This window comes from Gracilinanus agilis, chromosome 3 (assembly GCF_016433145.1).
Source record: "Gracilinanus agilis isolate LMUSP501 chromosome 3, AgileGrace, whole genome shotgun sequence".
NCBI classification, from domain to species: domain Eukaryota; kingdom Metazoa; phylum Chordata; class Mammalia; order Didelphimorphia; family Didelphidae; genus Gracilinanus; species Gracilinanus agilis.
Genome location: NC_058132.1, coordinates 419,027,259 through 419,045,036, shown reverse-complemented (window position 1 = coordinate 419,045,036; position 17,778 = coordinate 419,027,259). Strand labels below are relative to the sequence as shown.

General features: G+C 33.9%; 1 protein-coding gene across 1 annotated transcript in view; it reads left to right on the top strand.

The window, feature by feature from the left end:
* NCAM2 (neural cell adhesion molecule 2) overlaps nucleotides 1-17,778 on the top strand; it is a 250,727-nt gene that overhangs the window by 11,090 nt on the left and 221,859 nt on the right. The window contains exons 2-3 of the mRNA XM_044669242.1: nucleotides 4,350-4,556; nucleotides 5,409-5,552. Coding sequence (XP_044525177.1) covers nucleotides 4,350-4,556; nucleotides 5,409-5,552 — 351 coding nt within the window. The remainder of the gene's footprint in view (nucleotides 1-4,349; nucleotides 4,557-5,408; nucleotides 5,553-17,778) is intronic.

Genomic DNA, 17,778 nt, shown 5'->3' with positions numbered 1-17,778 from the left:
AATTATTGTTTCTATGCTTTGTTCTGACCCATCAATTCTTTAGGATTAAGTAATTTTTAATATATTCTTTGAAAGTCCTTTACTGGATGTAATTTTTATTGTATTATACTAAAAAATATTTTTACTAATTCTGCTTTTCTGTATTTGTGAAATTTTTTTTCCTTTCTATTCCCATTTGTTATTCTCCAGAGATCTGTCATATGTAACTTTTCTTAAATTCTATGAATCTCTTTGATTTCTTTCTTACTTATTTTGTGTTTAGATTTATCTAGAAGTAAATTGAATATACTTTTACTATCTTTTTTTTCTACAACTCATTTTATTTTTCCCTTAGGAATTTAGATGCTATACCATTTGGTACATATATACTCAGTATTTATATTAATTCATTTTCTATGATACCTTTCAGCAAATGTAATTTCCTTGTTTTATCTTTTTTAAATTAATTTTATTTTTGTCTTTTTCTGAAGCATAATAGATTCTGCTCCAGCTTCTTATTTTAACTTTCTGGATAGCTTTCTGTTTCAGATGTGATTTTTATAAACAACATATTGTTAGATTCTGATTTCTAATCCATTGTGCTATTCCATTCTGATTTATGAGTGAGTTCAACCCACTCACATTCACAATTATGATTGCTAAATCTATTTTTCTCAGTCTTATTCTCTTATAATTATCCTTTTCTTTTTTAACAAACTGTCCCCTCTTTAAGATGGTATTTTGCTTCTGACCACTTCCTCTCTAAATCTAACTTCCCTCTTATATACCCTCTCCCCTTCCTCTTTAACCCCTTTCCCTCCTACTTCCCTGTTGAGGAAGATGAGTTTCTATATCCAATTGTCTCTGCATGCATGTACACATGCATAGGATAAGAGTGTGTGTGTGTGTGTGTGTGTGTGTGTGTGTGTGTGTGTGTGTGTGTGTGTGTTTATTCTTCCCTTCTTGAACTAGTTCAGATAAGAGTGAGTTTCAGATGTTTCCCACTCCTCCCTCAATTGAATAAATTCTTTTTTATGAGCCCTATGTAAGATAATTTTCTCCATTCTTCTCCTGTTCTGTTTCTCCCAATGAACCTTTCTTCCTCACCCCTTCCATTCTCCTATTTAATCATCCAAACATGATAGAATCACACCCTGACCTTTGTCTAATTAGACTCTCTCTAAAACTCCTGATGATAATCATCTCTCCATAGAAAAAATGTAAACAGTTTAACCTTTTTTAGTCCTTTATGATTTCTCAGTCAAGTTTACCTTTCTGTAAGTTTCTTGAATCCCGCATTTAAATATCAAATTTTTATTCAGCTCTGGTATTTTCATCAGGAATGCATAAAAGTATTATATTTAATTAAATGTAAATTTTTCCCACTCCAGGATTATTTTCAGTTTTGCTGAGTAGGTTATTCTTGGCTATAATCCTAAATCCTTTGTTCTGAAACAGCCCTGAGGCCTGCTAAATCTTATTTGATCCTAACAGTGTCTCCTTGGCACTTGAATTCTTTCTCCCTGGCTCCTTGCATCATTTTTTCTTGACCTCTGGATATTAGCTATAATATTCCTGGAAGTTTTCATTTGGGGATTTCTTTCAAAAAGTTACTGGATTCTTCAAATTTCTACTTTCCTCTCGGGTTCTACGATATCCTTTCCTTTATAATTTTTTGAAATATGATGTCTAGGCTCGTTCTTTATGAGTTTTAGGTAGTTCAATGATTTTTAAATTATTCCAGGTCAGTTGTTTTTTCTTATAACATATTTCACATTTTCTATTTTTCAGTTTAGGGATTTTGTTTTATTATTTCTTGATGTCTCATGAAGTCATTAGCTTCTCTTTGGCCAGTTTTAATTTTCTTCAGTAAAGTTTTGTGCTTTTTTTTAAAGCAAGCTGTTAATATTTTCTTTTCATATCTCTTTTAGAGCTCTATTTTAGTTTTTAAAATCATTTTTAGCTCTTACTTTAACTTTTCTGGGAGTTTTTGTTGGGTAAATTCCATTCTGCAGGGTTTTTTTTGAGACTTTTCTTGTAGGTATTTTCAGGATGTTACCTTCTGATTTTGAGCCTTGCTCTTCCCTATCACCATAGTAACAGTGATTGAGTTTGTTTTTTTTTTTAAATGTGTATTCCTCCAGCCTACTTCTTGCCTTTGTACTTTGTTAGTCTTTGTTTACTTCTAGGGGTCTCTAAATCTTGAGTGCTTCCAAAGTGGTATGGTCTCTGTTGCCTTCCTCACAATGATCTTTGCAAATTGGGTCTATTGGCTTCTTTATAGTTGAAAAGTAAACCACTTGTGGATTCTGTGCCTATTAGCCTACGGGGAATTTGTGCAAGTTCAGAGTAACTGAATTACTCATTCTCCTTAAGTCTCCTTAAGTGTCCTGCTCAGATTTCTCCACTGTAGACTCATGGGCTGGACTAAAGATTAGAACTGAATCACCCGTTCAGAGCCACATAGCTAAGTTTCTGTAATATCCCACATTCATTTGCTATTGTTCCTCTCTGCTCAGCATCTGTGACCCAAAATTGGATAATAGGTAATTGAAATGTTGGATGCTACCTATTCTTAAGAACAGTTCTAGTTCAGGCATCCTGAAGTCTCCTTGTACTCCAGTGCTTCCTGTCCTAGTGTTCACTCTTGCTTTCCTTTTTATTCCTGGGCACCGGAATGCTTCCTATCCACTGCTGTTGCTTCTGTACTATACTCTTAACCAATTTCTAATCTAGTGTCTATAGACCTTCTGTGTCTTCCTAAGATGCCCTGGGTTGGAAAAAATGACTCACTTTGACTTTTTCATGGATTTTCCAATCAGAATTTGACCTGGTGCATTTTCCAAATTGTTGTGGAGGAGGTATACTGAATGAGCCAGGCAAAAATTTACTTCCTTTTATTCTATCATCTTGACTCTGCCTTCCCTGTGTCTCCTCTCTCAAAAGTGGAAGCCAGAAGAACAGGATATAATCCTCTCAAAGGCACAGAGTATCATATAATCAATCACTCTTCACCAATGAGAAATGTCTTAGGTAAATGCTCTTGAGCTCCTGGTTACAGATTTATACTCCAATGAGATGAAAAAAAGAGGAAAAAGACACATGCATGAAAAAAATATTTATAGAAGTTTTTCTGATAGGAAAGAATTAGAAGTAGAGAAGGTACTCAACAGTTGGGGAATATGTAATGCTTTTGTGTTATAAGAAATGATGAAGAGGAAAGTTTTAGGGAGTCCTGGGAAAACTTATGAAGAGTGAATAGCACCAGGAAATTTATACAATAACATTATTATAAAAACAACTGTTTTTGAAATACTTTAGAACACTAATCAACCAACATAATGTCTAGCCATGATCATGATGAAATATGTTCCCAACCTCCTAATAGAAAGTTGATGGACTCAGAGCTTGAATCAGGATTTTTTTTAAATTATTTTAAACCCTTAACTTCTGTGTATTAACTTATAGGTGAAAGATTGGCAAGGGTAGGCAATGGGGGTCAAGTGACTTGCCCAGGGTCACACAGCTGGGAAGTGTCTGAGGCCGGATTTGAACCTAGTCTCTAGGCCTGACTCTCAATCCACTGAGCTACCCAGCTGCCCCCTAGGGTTTTTTTTAACATAGCCAATGGTAGAATTTATTCCATCCCTCAGGAGCAGCTTCTTCTTTAGCCCCAATTCATTCAGTGCATCAGCAGAAAGCAACAATAGAAAAAGGAAAGTTATACTTTAAATATCAATTCCAGCTCATCCCAGACTTTCCCCAACTGTAACTATTAACTTTTCCTAGAGGAACCTAGGTCCACATTTTTTTCTCCCACTGCTCTGGAAATATACAAAAATTTGAATTGATACTTCTCTTTTGTTTTCTTCAAGTGGAGAAGCCAGGAAATGTCCTCCTTCCCATCATTAAAAGACTCTTTTCCCCCCCTTCCTCTGGACTTCACAGGTAGTGCCTGGAATGCTCTATCCCTTCATCCTCTCCTAGTTTCTCCTCTCAAATACCACCCCTGCAAAAAGATTTTCTTTCCTGCCTTCTAGCTGCTGGCTAATGCCTTTTCATTTTCAGATGACCCACATATACTCTGTAAATGTCTTGTTTATACCTAACTATTTATATTTTGGCTTCTCCATCTGAACAGAAACTGTTTTTGTCAATGCTTAGCACGATATAAGTACTTAATAAATGCTTGCTCACTAACTTGACTAAGTGCTTTTTTTAAAATTTGTTAGGCCTTAAAACAGATGTACTTTCTTTTTTCACCTTTTCTGAGTTATTCAAAGTGTCGATTGAATAGAAACAAATGTCAACTTCAATAAATTCACTTTTGAATACATTTTAAACTTTTCTTTGGTTATTATTCTTTGCAGCAATTGGAGAACTGGAAGATATAGATTGGTACAATCCTCAAGGAGAGAAGATAGTTTCTTCACAGAGAGTAGTGGTACAAAAAGAAGGTGCTAGATCTCGACTAACAATTTATAATGCAAATATAGAGGATGCTGGAATATATCGGTGTCAAGGAACAGATGCTAAGGGACAGACTCAAGAAGCTACAGTTGTTTTGGAGATTTACCGTAAGTCCTTTTAAAATAAACCTTATTTTTAATGCAATACTTTAAAAAATAATTTCAGCAAAGATATTTAGTTAATTCCCCATTGACCACAATTCTTAAAACAATAATATTATTTTAGCAATGGATATCTAAAAATTTTAGTTTTGATTTTTTTTTTGTGAAATAGAGTGAATAGAAAATGCTTGAATTATTTCAGACCACTATGCAACATTAGTAATATTAAACAGAGTAATTTTAGTTTTTAAAAGGGAAAAAGATCATTTAAACAAAGATCACCAAAAAAATGATTTTGTAGTAAGTGGTGGCAATGAAATCTTTCTTTAAAACAACTCAAGCTGATAGGCTTGTAAGTATAGGGAAATATAGATGCCTTTATATTCTATTAAACCTTTCATGAGAAGATATGTGATTTTTCATCTAGAGGAAAATAAATTCTTATCAAGAAAGAGAAATGCATTTTATAAAAAAATAACACATTATGTATCACTCTTTATGAAGATTTTGTTTAACAAAATACATCCCAAAGGGGATGTGGATATTATTTGGGGGAAAAGCACTTAATTTGGAATCAGGAGACCTCAGGTCAAATAAAAGTTCAATAACTTTACCTGTTCCTCACTCTGGTCAAGTTATTTCATATCTTCGACCACAATTTTTTACTTATAAAATGAAGGGGTTAGGACTATGTGATCTAATATTCCATCTAGCTCTAAATCTTATAATGTCATGAAAAAGGATGACAGATTTTATAGGACTAGTTTAAATCTTCTATTGCATTAAATTATATGGACTTGGATAGGAAAGTATGAGATACTACATTTTATCCTTTTGATTTTTTTCCCCTTATTACAGAAAAACTCACTTTCAGAGAAGTGGTATCTCCTCAAGAATTTAAACAAGGAGAGGATGCAGAAGTGGTTTGCCAAGTTAGCAGCTCACCTGCACCCATTGTTAGCTGGTTATATCATAATGAAGAAGTCGCCACCCATTCCAACAGTTAGTATCTTGGTAACTTGCTAAGTTTTTTTTTTAGTTAATTAATTTGTTTGTTTGTAGCATTTAAATACCCAGTTAATTCCTTTTCTCCCTCCCTTCCTCCATTAGAGAAGGCATCATTTGAAAAAAGATATTTGTATATATAAGAATGTCTTACTTATTTCTACTTATCATTTCTTTCTCTGAGGTGGACATTCACAAGTTATTCTTCAAACAATATTTCTGTTGCTTTATACAATGTTCTCTTGGTTCTGCTCATTTCACACTTTATAATTTCATGGAGGTCTTTATACCTTTTTCCAAAATTAACCTGCTTGTCATTTCTTATGGCAGTTATATTCCATCATAATCATATGCCACAATTTGTTTAACTATTCCTCAACTGATTGGCAAATGAATTATTTTGAGTACATAAAATTGAAAAGCTTTAGTACCAAAAAACCTAATGTAACCAAGATTAGAAGGAAAGCAGAAAATTGTGTGCGTGGAGGATTTTTATCCTCTCAGAGATGTCATATGTAAAACATATAGAGAACTTTGTCAAATATGTAAAAATGTGAGCTCCATTGATAAATGGTCAAAAGGTATGAACACATTTTTTGAATAAAGAAATCAAAACTATATATAACTAAAATTTTAAATGCTCTAAATTATTATTCATTAGAGAAATGCAAACTAAAACTCAGAAACATCTCAACTACCCTATCACAAAAGGGCAAAATGACAAATGTTAGAAGGGATGTGAAGAAATTGGGATACTAATATACTGTTGTTGGAACTGTAAACTGATTCAGTCATTTTGGAAAGCAATCTGGAATTATGTTCAAAGAGTAATAAAATTGTGTATACCTTTTGGCCCAGAAATATCACTATTAGGTTTACAACTTGCTACATTTTAAGTTATAACTATAATATAATTAAAAGGCATTTATTTTTATATTGCTTTGCTCTAAAAGTAAAGCCTTTTGCCTTAAAATATGTAATTAAATAAAATTAAAATATACTCAATCTAACATGAATTACAGCAGTGATTCCCAATGTGGGCGCTACCGCCCCCTGGTGGGTGCTGCAGCGATCCAGGGGAGTGGTGATAGCCACAGGTGCATTTATCTTTCCTATTAATTGCTATTAAAATTTTTTAAAATTAATTTCCAGGGGGCTAAGTAATATTTTTTTCTGGAAAATTATATTAAAGCATCATCCATTTATTCCTATGTTTTCTCATGTATATTGTATTCTATATTTTCTTTAATTTTGAACCCATCCTGCATTTGTCGTACAAATCTAACCTAGTTACAATGATTATGGTATAACAATTGAATTTTTGAGAGCCGTATTTCTTTTTAAGTTAATTTATTAATCGACTGCCCAAGAAAATCTAAACTAGCCAATAGATTCCCTTCATAATCTGAACAGATGCCAGAAACCAAGGAGCACAAGCAAGGCAAAAGAGATGGAATTCCTGTGGTGCAGACCAATATATATCTCTTGTCACCACTCAGTTGCTCCCCAATATAACTGATTGGAAAATCATCACTGAGAGGTTGGCCCTAGAGCCCCAACTCATCTCTCATCACTTCATCATAGGAAGAAGAGGTCTTAACACCAAGAAATCTCTTCTTACCTACTATGTGGCTGGCGTATGGTGGCTAGAGCTTGCTGACTTAATCTTTCATAATGCCTGCTTGGCTCTGACCCAAATCCTATTATCCTCAACAAATGGAGCATCCAACCCAGTTTCATAACCTGGGGGAGAAACTGTTTCAGTTTTAAAATAAAACAATTCTTGGGGGGCTAAAGGGGAAATTATTTCACAAAAATATGCCAATTCAATATTAATTTTTCCCCAATAGTCTGTGATATAATCTGGCCTCAGACACTTCCTAGCTGTGTGACCCTGGGTAAGTCACTTAACTCCCATTGCCTAGCCCTTACCACTCTTCTGCCTTGGAACCAATACCCAGTATTAACTCTATGGTAGAAGGTAAGGGTTTACAAAAAATAGTCTGTGATATACTGCTATCACCTCCTTGTTAATATTTTCTTTAAACTTTCTTTTACATCATTGTTCATTAGAGATATTGGTCTTTACTTTCCTTTTTGGTTTGGCTCTCCCTGGCTTATATATCAAGACCATATTTATATCCAAGAAGGCATTTGGTAGGATCCCTTTTTAATACTTTTATAGTTTAAATCACATTGGAATTCGTTGTTTGATAGAATTAATTTTTAAATTTATCTTATCCTTTTTTTTCTTTGAGAGTTCATTTGCATCTTGTTCAACTTCTTTTCAGATACTAGATTGTTTAAATTTTCATATTTTTCTGCTAATCTGTACATTTTTTATTTTTATAAATATTTCATGCAGACCATAGAGTTTGTTTTCTTATCCAATATGTCATTCTTTTTTATTGTGTTGTAGTGATATAATCCATTTACATTTAAAGTTATAAGAGTTAGATTTCTAGTTTTCATCATCTCTCTTTAATATTAGGTATTTTTCAAGCTATTAATTTTTCCCTCTTCTTCTATAAGCACAGTAATCTAGTTCCTCAGTTATTTTATCTTAATCTTTATTAAAGTGGTCCTATTCCCACTGGCTCTCTTCTGTTCACCCCTCAACCTCTCTTCTTATTTTTTTTCTCTTTTCCCTTGGGATTTTGCTTAGTAGTTCTTTTTTCTCTTCTACTTTTCTGATTATATATAATCCTTCCCTCCTCTTTTTTTTCCTAATGAGCCAAGTAGATTCCCTCCTTCCTTTCTTCCTTTTCAACTAGTCTTGTTCATTAGGTTTTTTAATTTAATTTTTCATGCCTCTTTTTGTAAAGGATTTCTTTTATTCTCTTCATTACTCATCCTCTATTCTAGATTCCCGTTCTAAGATTTATAATCCTTTAGTTATATAATTTCTCTGTTTTCTGTATTTCTCATGCAATCCAAACTTGTGTCCTTTCTATGCTTGCCCCTGTAGACAGTTTCTACCACTACTTTGTAGAATTTGCCCTATGCATTCTCCTTTTCCATTGTGTCTTACTCCCAAAACAATAATAATTATTACAGGTGTCAGAAAGACACTTCCCCTTGTAGGGCTCTCCACCATCACATTATACAACTCACTAATGATCTACCCTTTCTTGATCATTCCCCCCCCCCCGCCCATTTGCCTCAAAATCTCCTCCCTGATTCCATGTCTTCCTATTCGCCCTGATTTCTGTTGCCCCCAGGAATACCAACTATTTCCCTTTCACTTCAGAGGAAGGACAAGTGGATTTTTCAAGAACCAGATTCCCCAGACCACATCCTATCTCCATTCACAGACCATCTCTATTCATCCATGGGAATATTCATCAGGGCAACCTTCTCCCACCACCACAGCAAAGCCTCCCTCTTTCCACTTCCTTTTCCTTTTCTCTATTCTCTTTTCCACCCATGCTCTAGTAAGCCTTTTCTCTTATTGAGACCATAGACATCACATTTTCATCATTGCTAGCCATCAGTTAGACCCAGGCACATCATAAATTTCTCTGTCTCTCCTCCTGGTGCCTTACATACAAACACACACATTCACATCCTTCCTGTACCCTCTCCTGTTGTAGTTCCACAAAAAAAAAAAAAAAAAAAAAAAAAAAACCAAACCACCATTGTTTAACCTGTAGGTTATGCATTGCCAGGTTCTCTTCATAGTGTCCTAGGCCTACCTCTTCAGTGTTACATCCACCAGACTTCGGCCTTCACCTTTTTCCTCATGTATATTTAGAAAGAATATCTCCCTGCTGTCATTCTGTTGCTGCTGTTCCTGTCCTTGGCTGGTGCATTTATTCTCCCCTTCTGCATCTCTTTCTCCTGTCTGGTTTTCTTGTTGTGACTATTTCAAACTCCTATTTAATATTCAACACTAACATTTTTTCACTTATGGATAGGCTCATATTTGCTAGGTAGGTCACCTTGAGCTGTGTTCTGGACTACATTGCTCTTTTTGAAACACTTTATTCCATTTCCTCCTACGTTTTCTGGTGGGTGCAACATAGTCTTGTGTTATTTGAATTTCTTTCTTTTTATATTTAAAATTCTTTCTCCTTAATAGCCTGTAGAATTTTCTGAATTGAATTGTTAGATATAACTACTGTGTGTCTTGGAGTTTGCAGCCTTTTTTCTGTAAGTGAGCTATCAGTTTTTTCAACCGGTATTTCATTTTCTATGTTTAAAAATTCTGAGCTTTCTTAGCCTTTTTCCCCCCTTCATTATGGTATAAAGGTATTTTCTTTTGTCCATTTCTTCTGGGAGACTTGTGATTCTAGGTTTTCTCTATGTTTCCTGTCTTTAAGATTAATATTTTTTTTCTTGGATCAAGAACTTATTTTCTTTTAATATTGTTGTTTCTTTCTACTCTTCTTCTAGATTTTCCTTTACTTCTGTATTTTTGCATTCCCAATCTATCATTCTCTCATATTTCATTGGTGAGGCCTTCCTTTGCAGATTCTCTTTTTGCTCTTTTCCCTCTTATTTTTGCTGTTAAAGCCATAAATACTGCTCTCCTCAATTACACTCAAGGCAGGGACCTGCCAATTTCCAGCATACTCTGAGTAGTTTGATATTGGGGGAACTCTGATCATTGGCCATTTGTTTTGAGTTTTCCTATATTCCTGACCCTATTCAGTGACAAAACTATAGACTTTCCCCTGGTTTGAGCTCTAAACAGGTTCAAAACAATAGATTTTTAGGTTCATCCTTGGACCCAGCTTCTAAATTGCAGGCTTCAGTCCTAGTGTGGAAACCCTAAAATACTGAATCAAGGTCAGAACCAAATAGCTGATGCTTACCTGTCTCTGTTCCTGTTCCATACCTGGTACAGAGCCTAAAAGCCAGGTATCTTGTTCTGGTGTGCATTTTCCAACTTCTTTGTGGCCCAGCTTCTGTTCAAAGTGACAGGTTGAGGCTGGCTCCCGTTTCTGCTCCTTGTTTGACACTGTCAACCCCTCCTCTCCCCCCCCCCCCCACACACACAACCCACCCCTCAACTTCCCAATTCTGAGATCCCCTTCTTGATACTGAAACACAGCCCCAGAGGCCTCAGGCCTGGCCCCATGCTAGAAGCCTCTGCACAAGCTCTCTTGATTGGACCTATCTCCAGTGTCCTCTGGCTAGTTTCCTACATTTACCTGGACTAATAAAAATGACTCCCTATGGTTTTTCCTCTACTGTCTACTGCTCTTCCTTGAACTCTATTAGAATACTTATAAGAGTGGCCTAGGCTATATTGCTTCTTCTTACTCTGACATCTTTGCCAGATTTTTAAAAAAAGACTTTTAAAATTTTATTTTATTTTAATGATATACTATGTATTATAAATTATTATTTTATACCTGTTAGATTCCCTTTAGTTTTTTTCTAAAATATAACCTCTTCCTTTCCCTTCTATTTTTCCTTACTCATATTTTTCATAAAAATTTGAAAGCCCAAGAATATTAGCATTTCATAGGATTATTATTCAGTCACTTATCACAGTGCTAAAGGAAATAAACTCAATACATAAGGATCAAATAGAGACTTAAGAGCCAATCTCAAGCAAGCAAATATATTCACTGTCATGTACCTATAGCCATTGTAACTGTTGTTGGGCAGGAAGAAAAGGAGACAAATCTCTCCTTCTGCCCAGGAGCCTGAGAGAGAGGGGCAAAATTAATTTGATATAAATAATGACATGGGATATTTATCTGCACTGTCATGATGATCATCATTATTTTAAATGCTGCTATTTGTTTTAATATTTTTTAATGTATATTTGCAGCCATCAAGGACTGAAAAGAGGGCTGTTTCTTCTATATTTGTTTAAATTCTCCCTTGGATCAGAAATTTTGCAGTCTCTGGAAAAAGTCTTAAGTCACAGGATGCTATGTATAGGGCTAAAAAAGGACAAGTCAAAGGAGTTGGGTTCAAATCCCATCTGTGGTAGGAACAATATTTCCTAGGGCTCAGGCACATAGGCTCCTCATATGGTAGGGTAGTTTTCCCTTAAAATTTTTTGGAACTGACCTCAAAATTTGAGTGGTTTAACACTCTGGTGTTGGCATAGCTTTCTTGTTGTCAGATTACAAAAACATCCAAGAGATGAAGAGCTAGAGCCCTTTCCTTGTAGCAGGATGACCAATATTCAGACCTGTGGATTGTAAAATTAATATTCAATATCTCCAAAGTATAATATTTAAAGAGATTTATTAATATTTAACCAGAGACCTAGAGAACACAGTTCCCCACTCAATTCACGTGGAAGAGAGAGAGGGGGGCCTTACCCAAAACTTATATAGAATCACGCAAAAGAAGCACGTAAATAGAAAGGAAAAAGAATTGTGGGCAATACAGAAAGGAATCCTGGGCAATGCAGTTCCAGGGGTTCAAGATTTTTCCAACTATACACACCAGAGTGCTGTGTTTAGCTAAATTAGAATTATATCCTAGATATATTTCAAAACATAAGAAACATAACCCCTTCTTGCTCCAAATGTTCAACTATGGCTAAGTAAACCTCCTTTTGTTAAATATTAGATAAATTATGAGTGTATTATTTTGTTCAAATTTTGGCCTGAGCTAGTCCCAGTCCCTCTAACAATTATTCCCTCTATGTTGCTTTATACCTTCAGCCTCAGTTTTTACAACTATTACATAAAAGTCTTGGATTATGGTATTTGGGGGTCTTTTTTAGCCCTAAACATAGCATCCTGTGACTTAAGACTTTTTCCAGAGACTGCAAAATTTCTGATCCAAGGGAGAATTTAAACAAATATAGAAGAAACAGCCCTCTTTCAGAGACCAGTGAAAATGCTAAATGTCTGGGAGCTAGACAAACGCATATTGGGGTCAGCTCCATGTTTGAAATGGTTTTTGGAGAATGATAAAATTCTCTGATGGGAAACTAAAAGGAAGACTCGTGACTTTGATCTTGAAGGCAAAGGATGAGGGTAGTGTTGTAGGACTAACTGTGAGCCCAGTGGAGCCCAGACTAAGTTCTTACACTGAACTTTTCCAGCATGAATTGAGCCAGATAATTCTCATATATAATTTAGAGATGAGACAATAGGCTATGCTCAGCTAGAGAACTAAATTACAAAGGGAATTGAAGTAGGATGCCAGCTTGCATGTGGTGTTACATCAGCCCTGAAGGAAAGGAGACATACCCTGTTGAGATTAGTCTGTCACTTCAGAAGTCATTTGGATCAGAGAATAAGGTGAGTGAAAAGTGAATTCCCTAAAGTAAAAAAAAGCTGACATAACTTGGAGGTCCAGCCTCCAAGGTTACACCGCCATCAAAGGAGAAAAAGTAAGAAAGTGAACAGAAGGGGAAATATAAGTAAAAAAATTAATTAAATAAGTAAAATAACAAGATCACCAAAGAATTTAGGAGAAGAGCAATTTCACAGAGGGATCAACAAAGAGATAATCATACAGAAGAGAAGATGGCTACCAAGTTATAAAAGAATGCAAATATCTAAATAAGTATTACAAAAGACAGAAAATCAAACTAACACATGATGAAATAAAGAACTCAATGGATTTTTAAAAACTAACATGTTGAATTTATCTGCCTTTTTTTTTCCAGTTCCAAATTTTCTCCTTCCCCACTCATTGAGAAGGCAGGAAATATGATATTCATTATACATGGGAAGTCTTCCAAAACAAATTTCTATATTAGCTATGTTGCCCAGAAAAAGAGGAAAAATAAAGTGAAAAACAGTATGTTTCAATCTATACTCAGTTCATCAGTTCTCTGGAGGATAGCATTTTTCATCATGAGTCTTTTGGAACTGTTGTGAATCACTGAATTGATCATAGTAGCTAAATCTTTCACAGTTGATTATTGTTACAATATTGCTGATACTATGTACAGTGTTCTCCTAGTTCTACTTCGTTTTATATCAGCTCATTTAATTCTTTCCAGGTTTTTCTGGAACCATCTCTTTCATCATTTCTTATAGAACAGTAGTATTCCATCAAAATCATATCACAACTTGTTCAGCCATTCCCTAATTAATGGTCAACCCCTTACTTTCCAATTCTTTGCCACCACAAAAAGAGCTTCAATAAATATTTCTATAAAAATAGTCCTTTTTCTTTGATCTCTTGAAGATGCAGATCTGTACAGTATGGACATTGCTGGGCTGAAGGGTATGCGCAGTTTTTATAGCCCTTTGGCTATAGTTTCAAATTGTTCTCTAGAAGGATTGAACTATTTATTTTGTAGCTCCATCAATACTGCATTAGTGTACCTGTTTTTCTACCTCCCCTCTAGCATTTATGATTTTCCTTTTCTGTCCCTTAGCCAATCTAATGGGTGTGAAGTAGAAGGTCAGAGTTCTTTTAATTTGAATTTCTCTAATGATTAGTGACATGATTATTGACAGTTTTGATTTCTTCTAAAAACTTCCTCTTCATATCCTTTGGCCATTTATCCATTGAAAGATGGCTTTTATTTTTTTAAATTTGATTCAGTTCTCCAAATATATGAGAATTGAAATTTTTACCAGAGAAACTATTTGTAAAATCCCCCACCCCAGTTTCCTTCTTTTCTTTTAATTTGACTGAATTAGTTTTGTTTGTGTAAATTTTTTAAAAAATTTTACATTCTCAGAATTATCCATTTTGCCTCCCAGGAATCTCTCTATCTTTTCTCATGAACTCTTCCCTTATGTAATTTTTCTTGTACTTCTTTAATTTGTTTATGATATCCCTCCTTATGTCTAAATCATGTAACTATTTTTACCTTCTCTTGGAATACAATGCGAGAAGCTGTTTATCCCTTATTTCTTCCAGGTTACTTTCAGTTTTCTAAGCAGTTTTGATTCAGTAGTGATTTCTTGCCCAAATACCAGAAAAATTTTAACTTATCAAACTTTAGGTTATATATTTTTTTTACTTCTCTATATTGTGTAGCTATTCTATTCCATTGATTCAGCACTGTATTTCTTAGTCAGTATTAGAGTTTTTTATGATTACTACTTCATAGTATGTTTTGAAATCTTGCACTGTTGGGCTGCCTACTTTCATTTTATTTTTTCATTGATTCCCTAGATATTCTTGAACTTTTATCCTCCAGATGAATTTCGTTACTACTTTCCTTAACTCTAAAAATAATTCTTTAGGATCTTGATTGTAATAAGTAAATTAATTTAAGTACTACTATCATTTTTATTGTATTTGTTTATTATATTGGTTTGGCCTACCCAAGAGCAATGAATATTTCTCTAATTGTTCTTATTTGGACAAAAAGTACTTTGTAACTGTGTTCCTATCTTGTCAGGGTAGCTCTCAAATATTTTATTTTGTCTGAAGGCATTTTAAATAGAATTTCTCTTTCCATCTCTTTCTGTTGGTTTTTGTTAGTAATTTATAGAAATGCTAATAATTTGTATGGGTTTATTTTATACTCTGAAACTCTGAATACGGTTAATTTTTTTCAACTAGTTTTTTAGCTGATTTTCCAGGCTTCTCTAAGTATGCTGTCATATCATCTGCAAAAAGCAATAGTTTTGTTTCCTCATTGACTATTTTTATTATTTCAATTTCTCTTTCTTGTCTTAATGGGAAGGCTTCCAGTTTTTCTCCTTATAGATGCTTGCTTTTAATTTTAGATAAATACTACTTAGTACTTTAAGAAAAACTCAATTTAAACTTTCTAATGTTTTTATAGAAAAGGGTGTTGTGTTTTATAAAATATTTTTGTGCATCAAAAATCAAAAAATATGATTTTTGTTGTTTTTATTATTGATATAGTCAGCTTATAATTTTCCTAATATTGAACCAGCCTTGCATTCCTTGTATATAAATCCCACCTAATCATAGTATGTTTTTGATATATTCTTGTAATCTCCTTGCTAGCATTTTATTTAAAATTTTTGCATCAATATTTATTAGTGGAATTGGTAATATTTTTTCTTTCTTTCTTTTATTTTTTTGCTCTATCTGATTTATATATCAAAATGATATTTGCGTCATAAAAGTAATTTTTATTTTCTTTCTTTACCTTTTTTCTTTACTTTTTTTCCAAGTAACTTATATTGTATTAAAATTAATCATTCTTTAACTATTTGGTAGAATTTCTTTATAAATCCATCAGATCTTGAGATTATTTTTCCTGGAGAGCTCATTTATGATTTGTTTGATTTCTTTTTTTCTAAAATGGTTAAGTATTCTATTTCCTCTTCTATAAATCAGGGGAATTTTTATGAATTTCTGTTAGATTGTCAATTTTATTGGCATATAATTAGGCAATATATTTCCTAGTTAATTGCTTTCTTCATTGGTTATATATTCATACTTTGCATTTTTATTTGTAATTAGGTTTTCTTTTTTAATCAAATTAACTAACAGTTTATTTGTTTCTTTTTTTACCCATTAAACCAAATCCTAATTTTATTTGTTGATTCAGTGGGTTTATTTTCAATTTTATTAATGTCTTTTGATTTTTGGCGTTTCTGTTTTCATTCTTAATTAGGGTTCTTTTTCTAGTTTTTTTTTTTTTCTAATTGCATGTCCAGTTTATTGATCTGCTCTTTCTGCTTTTATTGATGTAAGCATTTAGAGATATAAACTTAGCCTTGAGTACAGCTTTGGCTATATTCCACAAATTTTGGTACATCATCTCATTTTCATTACCTTTAATAAAATTATTGGTTGTTTCTATGATTTGTTTTTTGACCTACTCATTCTTTAGGATTAGATAATTTAGTTTCCGCTTAATTTTTATTCTATGCTTCAAAGGCTCTTTATTGAATGCAATATGTTCTCTAAATGGTACATTTAATATTTCTGCTTTTTTGCACTTATCTGTGAAGTTTTAATGTTCTAATATATGGTCAGTTTTTTGTGAAGATGCCATGAACAGCTAAGAAAAAGTTATACTCCTATTCAGTGTTCTCCAAAAGTCTATTATATCTACCTTTTCAAAAATTCTGTTCAACTCCTTAATTTCTTTTTTTATTTTATATTTAGATTTATCTCTTATCTATAAGGGGTAAGTTGAGGTCCCCTAATAGTAGTTTTATTGTCTATTTTCTCCCCTAATTCATTTAACTTATCCTTCTAGAATTTGTATTCTGTGCCATCTGGTACATATGTGTGCTGTATTGAGATTACTTAATTATAATACTGTGTGGAGTAGAATTTGTGGAGACTTAGATAGATGCTAGCAGAGAAAATGCGACTTTTATTTAGGAAAAGGGAGGGGAGAGGTCAGGAGTATTGCCTGGAGTGGTTCAGCAACAGAGTCCATAGGGTATACAAATGAATTCAGAATTTATAGGAAATTAATACAGCGGTGTCTTAAGTTACCCACTACCTGTGTGTGACATAATGTCTGAATATGTTATATTCTTTTTATCTTGTCTTACCCATCTAAAGTTTCCCAGCTCTCTTTGAATAATGGGAGTATTCCTTTTTTTAAAAAAAAATTTAATAGTATCTTTAATTAATTAATTTGGAACATTTTTCCATAGTTACAGGATCCATGTTCTATCCCTCCTCTCCTCCGACCCTTTCCCATAGCCAACACACAATTCCACTGGGTTGTTTTTTTTATGTGTCATTGATTAAGACCTATTTCCATATTATTGATATTTGCACTAGGGTGCTCATTTTGAGTCAGTATCCCTAATTATATCCCCATTCACCCATGTGATCAGGCAATTGTTTTTCTTCTGTGTTTCTACTCCTATAGTTCTTCCTCTTAATGTGAATAGTGTTCTTTCTCATAGGTCCCTCATAGTTATCCCAGATCATTGCATTGTTGTTAGCAGAGAAGTCCATTACATTCCATTTTACCACAGTGTATCAGTCTCTGTGTACAATGTTCTCCTGGATCTGCTCCTTTCACTCTGCTTAAATTCCTGGTCACTGCAGTTCACATGGAATTCCTCCAGTTCATTATTCCTTTGAGCACAATAGTATTCTATCACCAGCATATACCACAATTTGTTCAGCCATTCCCCAATTGAAGGGCATACTCTTGTTTTCCAGTTTTTTGCCACCACAGAGAGTGCAGCTATAAATATTTTTGTACAAGTCTTTTTCTTTATGATCTCTTTGGGGGTATAAACCCAGCAGTGGTATGGCTGGATCAAAGGGCAGGCAGTCTTTTAGCGCTCTTTGGGCATAGTTCCAAATTGCCATCCAGAATGGTTGGATCGATTCACAACTCCACCAGCAATTCATTAGTGTCTGAATTTTGCCACATCCC